This window comes from Cyprinodon variegatus, unplaced genomic scaffold (assembly GCF_000732505.1).
Source record: "Cyprinodon variegatus isolate N-32 unplaced genomic scaffold, C_variegatus-1.0 Scaffold1474, whole genome shotgun sequence".
NCBI lineage: Eukaryota > Metazoa > Chordata > Actinopteri > Cyprinodontiformes > Cyprinodontidae > Cyprinodon > Cyprinodon variegatus.
In genome coordinates this window covers 65,772-71,367 of record NW_015151927.1, presented here as the reverse complement: position 1 = coordinate 71,367, position 5,596 = coordinate 65,772, and the positions used below count along the sequence as shown (strand labels likewise).

Genomic DNA, 5,596 nt, shown 5'->3' with positions numbered 1-5,596 from the left:
CAACATTATTTCCTACTCTGTTAGCCTCGTTTTGAAATAGTAGAAATGTTCTGTAAAATTCTAATAGTTAATTTGGGACCCAGGATGCATGTGTTACTGCTGCTCTGGAGATGGTCAGACAATGACCTCTGACCCCTCCTTGGAAAGGTCAGAGCCTCTAGTTTCCGATGATGAAGAGTCCGACATGTCGGTTGGAATTCTAAATCTTTTGTTGACAGGTATTTGTGTAAACCACATCTGCAAATAGATGGAATGTTCCGGGTCACAGTGGTTCTCACCTGATGGGTGGGCGAAGCTGCGCCCACAGATGTCACACGCCACCCTCTTCTTGACGCGCGGCGTGCTGCGGTGGACCTCGGCGCGGTGTCGCTGCAGAGCTCGCTGACTGGGCAGCTTCTTGGCGCACTGAGGACACTGGACCTCGCACTCCTGGGACATGGAGCAGCGCTTGACGTGGGCTAGCATCCGGCATTTAAAGTTGAACGCCTTCTTGCACCATCGGCAGGGGAAGCGCTTGGAGGCGGAGAGGTCTGCTTCAGCATTAGCTGCCTCCTCTTCCTCATTGGCCTCCGCTCCCTCTGACTTTATTTCCCTCATGGAGTCGTCTGGCTGTTCACTGACGGCTGCTCACAACCAGAGGAAGGTCAGACGTAGAAAACCACAGATAACAGGAAACAGATCCCAGTGAATCTCTCTACCTTCGCCTTGCAGCGTTTGACCGTCCAGATCTTCCAGCAGGGAGGCCAGCGGGGGAGGGAAGGTCAACAGAGCTTTCCTCTGGATGTTCTGGAGCAGCCGAAGGAGCGACTCCTCACTGATCCTTCCGGTACTCAGTTTGCCCATCAGCTTCTCCAACGCAGCGCCTGGTTCCACGTCCTCATAGCACTCGCTTACAGCCTGAACCAAACAGATGTAATCAGGTTTATCCATCATGGAGACAGCCAGGCACCTTCCCACCATCCTGGTAATACTTCACACCTGTGCTACCTGTCTGTCCCGTTCATCCAGACCGCTCTGTGCCGCCTGCCTCAGCAGCTCCAGGACGGAGGGAGTGCTGCTGAGGAGCTCCACCAGTTGAGAGGACGACTGCAGCAGCTGAGCGGCGGCTCCCCCGGACTCCTCTGAGGCAGAGGTGCTGCCGTCTTCTACTGCTCTCCCTGGACTTCCTGCCTTTTCCAGTCCTGTAAATGATTAAGAAAGAAAGAATCCCATGTTTTCATCAGAAACAGAGCTTATCAAAAGCTTCCCTGGATGAAATATTTACTTAGATCTATATTTCTACTACTAGTGGTTCCTAGAGTTTCTAAAAGTAGAATGGGAGGCAGATCTTTTAGTTATCAGGCTCCTCTCCTGTGGAACCAACTACCAGTTTTAGTCCGTGAGGCAGACACCCTGTCTACTTTTAGGCTTAAAACTGACTGTTTCCCGTCAGATTAACACATTTTATTCTGGATTTTCCCCCAAAGCGGATGTTTTTTTCTTTGTAATGGCGTCTCTCTTCCTGACAGACCCATGAAATTGCTGCTGAATTGCTGCGCAGTCTGACTAAAATAGTCCTGGGCTCTATCTCAGTTGGAGCTACGCTGCCCCCTGCTGGAAATCGTCCACATTGACTTTCAATCAGCGCTAAACGCCACCACCTCTGAGGCACAATATTCTAGATCAGATGCCAAACTGGATTTGGTGCGTTCTGAGCTTAAAGGCTGTGGAGCGGTTTCAGAAAATTTATGAGTGATTTAGGATTCAATTATTTTAGGATCCATGAATTATTGTGGTCACTTTGTTTTGTTCTTATGGAGCGCTGCGTTTTGCTGCCTATGATGAAAAGCAAATATTAATGTGATTAGAAGGAGGAAACTGACCCGAGGTGTCAGAGAGATCCTCACTTGGCTCCTCTGCCTCCTGTTTGTAGTCATGGTAACGTTTCTCCTCCAGCTCAGCCGTCGTCTCCATCTGCTCCGAAGCCGAGTCCTCCTTCGTTGGGGAGGCCGACCCTGCAGGGCTCTGCTGGCTGCTCGTCTGCATGGATTGCTCCAGCTGAGGAGCTTTCTGACCCACCAGTGCGCTGACGACCTTTTTAAAGCCCACGGCTACATCTAACATTTGCAGGCTGTCGGCGGCGGCGACGATGCGGCTGGCGTTGTGTTTCCCAAGAGGTAACTTGCCGGTATAGAGCATCTCTAAGAGCGAGCCAAACTCCTGGGAGGAAACCACGTCGGTGTCGATGGAGATGGTGTCAGAGCCGATCAGCAGCGACCTGAGCGAAGGGACCAGCGTTTAAAACATCTCCGTTTCACAAGGTTTCAAACTGCAACTACAAACTCATCGCTTTTATTCGACATGAATCAATTGTATCAGTTGAAAGCAGAGCTTATCGTAGAAATATGAGGTCAACTCTACCTGAAGAGCATGCTGGAGGCGGCCAGTATGACTTTGTGAGCCGGGTAGGGACTGTCTCCCACCCGGATGGTGCAGTCACAGAACAGACCCTCCTTCCTCAGGGTCCACAGCTGCTGCATCAGCTGCCTGCTGAAGTCCGGGAGCTCCATCATCCTGATGGCGGCTCTGCAGACAAAAACCAGCTTCAACTCTGACTTTTCACTCATGTTTTAATCTGTAACAGTCTGCTCACACAGCGGGTCCAAATAACCGTAAAAAGCTACAAATATTCTCATTTCAAACTTTTTCACAGGTAATATCCATCACTGTAAAAATGCCCATGGCTGTATATTGGTTATTTATTCTACAGGTGCACAGTCTAAAATCATTACAGCACTTTACAGTAAAGGATTTTATTGTTTATCTTTTAACTCTTCAATTAAATTTAAATTCAGTTTATTTCTATAGCTCCAATTCACATCATGTCATCTCAGGTCACTTTCCAGTTCACCAGATCATCCAGTCAGATTGATTCAAAGTTTTCTATCTAAGGAAAACCAGCTGATTGCATCGACTTATTGACTCTTCAGCAATCCTGCAGCGACAGTGGAGAGGAAAAACTTCCTCTGAACAGGAAGAAACCTCCAGCAGAACCAGGCAGCCCTTCATATTATTTCATTCTTATACATTTTTCTGAGATATTTTTGCTGCTGTAAAGCCAGAATTTCCCAATTGTGGGACAATAAAATGATTTTTATTGTATTCTAAGAAAGCAGAGCTTCCAATGTTATTATAAACTTTATTTACAAAAGGACAGTGAACAGTTTCAATGTAATCTGAGACCATTTGACGCACAGTTCCAGATTATAATCTGGTAGAAAATCTACAGTCCCTAAACAGATTACAAAAATTATATCAAAATACAAAAAGAGAGAAAAACAACCATGTTAAAAACGGCAGATTTGTTAGACTGGATTTAATCGCTGATATGGAGCAGGACACCAAGCATGGCTGTTAAATCTGTAATCCTGACATGAACTCAGCAGCTGGATAATCTGGATGGGAGATTATCTGCTTTAGCAGAGCAGCACTGAGGAACATCTAAAGGATGAGTTTGTTTTTGCAGAGGGTTAAATGTTGCAGCAGAGCATCTAATGTGAGAGAAGCTAACTCGGCTAGCTTTAGCTTTAATGCTATCCTCTCTGCTTTTCCAAAGGAAACGCGCTGAAGGAGACCAGCTCCTCTTTACCTTTCATTCAAAGCTGCAGCTCTTTATTTAAACTTCTCTGCTGAACAATCCGGTGACGTGCACAATAAAGCTTAGCCGTTTCAAACATGGCGACCGGCGACCCGGAAACGGTTAACTGCTTCCGGTGGCCGGAAGTCCTACGTCATCATATCGTTACCCCACAATGTACAGCCGTCAAACTAATTCATTCACATTTTATTTTATTTTTTTAAATGATGTAAACTTTTCTCTAAGAAACTTTAGCAAACTGCCTTTAATTCACTTGATCAAAACTTCTGTTATATAATATATATTATATAGCTTGCTGATTTCACATCTGTTTGATAAAATAATAATAAATTAATTAGCAGTTTCTTGAAAAGTTCAGGATTATGATAGATTTACTTGGAAGAGATATTGCTGTTAGTTCAGATACAGTCAGCATTCTCAAAATGCGTTAAATGGCCTATTCTACCTAAAGTCAAAGAAACACTCCTTAAAGTTATACACAAAATGTATCCTATTCTCAAATTAAAGAATAAAAAAAGGTTTGGTTATAAGGTTGTTCCTTTTGTAAAGATAACGTTGAAACCCTTGAGCAACTCGCAACAGATGAAAGATTGCATATCTTTGAAAATGAATGATGATCCCCATTTTCCCTTAATAATGTCATTTTTACATTTCCCATGTTTCTGACACTATTAATATCATCCTGCTGCTGGGTAAATATTATATCCACTGTGCTAAATGGAGAAATGCTAAACCCTCCTTTCATTGCTTTATTAATGACTTTAAAACCTTTTTTTCATCTCTTAAAAAGGTTTAAAAAAAGACAAATATGACACAAATCTCCTGCTATTTGTATTTTTCTTTTGTTAATAATCTTCATTTGTTAATGTGTATTTTTGCCATCCTCAAAAGAACACGGCTGTTTCTAATATACGACAGCATAGTAAAAGTAAAAGTAAAAACAAATATATGGAATTTAAATAATTGAGTTCAAAGTTGCATTTTTACAAGTGAAAACAACCAAATTTACGTGATTGTAAACATGCTGTACAAGAATAAATGCTCAACTTTATAAGAATAAAACATGCATATTTAAGAGATTAAAAATATGCAAACTTATAAGGAAAAAAGTAGAAAATTTACAAGACCAAAACTTAAATTCATGAGTAAAAACATGCAAATTTCTGAGATTATACATGCTAATTTATTGTATTATTCATTTTTACTTTAAAAACTTCCATGAGGTGGTTTTACTGTCTCACTCCATCGCTTTCTGTAGCATACTTTAACTTTAAAGTGTATTATAATCTGGCATTGTTTCGCTAATGTTTAAAGCGTACAAATTTGCTTCTTTTTTACTCCTAAACCTGCACGTTTCTTTCGTTTTAATTTGATACTTTTTCTCTATATTTTTATTTTTTAACTTCCTAAATTTGCTTGTTTATTGCTGTAAAAATCCCACTTTAAACTAAAAATATTTTTTGTCTTTGAATGGCCCTAATACACCATAATAGTAATTATTAATCAAATAAAGATGAACTCCACATTAAACAGGGTCAGAGATTTGTTCTGTTTGTCTTTCACAGAAGAACCATTATGATTTATTGGTTAAAATTTTGGATCAACCCTGTTTCCTTTTTATTGTGTCCCTAAATGTATTGTTAAATAAGTAATTTGATTAAAATCTCTTCTACTCCACTTTCACATAAAACAATTGGCTATTAAACAATTAGCTTTCAGAAAAAAGCAATACTGTTAAATACTGTAAATAACCTCTCACTACAATCATACAGATCCATCCATCCTCTACTTCTGTCAGGGTCAATATGGGGAAATAGATTCATTTTATATCTAAAGGTTTTAGACCTTTTTTAAAAGATGGAACGGAGCATATTCGAAAATATTTTATGATGATCTGATTGTTCCTTATGTTCCTAACAGAGCACTTCTCTCTCAATCTGCAGGATTACTAGTGGTTCC

The 5,596-nt window shown here is 41.2% G+C and overlaps 1 protein-coding gene across 1 annotated transcript in view; it reads right to left on the bottom strand.

Annotated features, from left to right (window-relative positions):
* Nucleotides 1-3,741, bottom strand: part of zbtb40 (zinc finger and BTB domain containing 40) — a 13,419-nt gene extending 9,678 nt beyond the window's left edge. Inside the window, exons 1-6 of the mRNA XM_015403259.1 lie at nucleotides 3,629-3,741; nucleotides 2,401-2,565; nucleotides 1,863-2,257; nucleotides 979-1,181; nucleotides 699-897; nucleotides 279-623 (exon numbers count right to left, since the gene is read on the bottom strand). Coding sequence (XP_015258745.1) covers nucleotides 279-623; nucleotides 699-897; nucleotides 979-1,181; nucleotides 1,863-2,257; nucleotides 2,401-2,552 — 1,294 coding nt within the window. The 5' untranslated portion in view covers nucleotides 2,553-2,565; nucleotides 3,629-3,741. The remainder of the gene's footprint in view (nucleotides 1-278; nucleotides 624-698; nucleotides 898-978; nucleotides 1,182-1,862; nucleotides 2,258-2,400; nucleotides 2,566-3,628) is intronic.
* Between the last annotated feature and the right edge of the window lie 1,855 nt (nucleotides 3,742-5,596).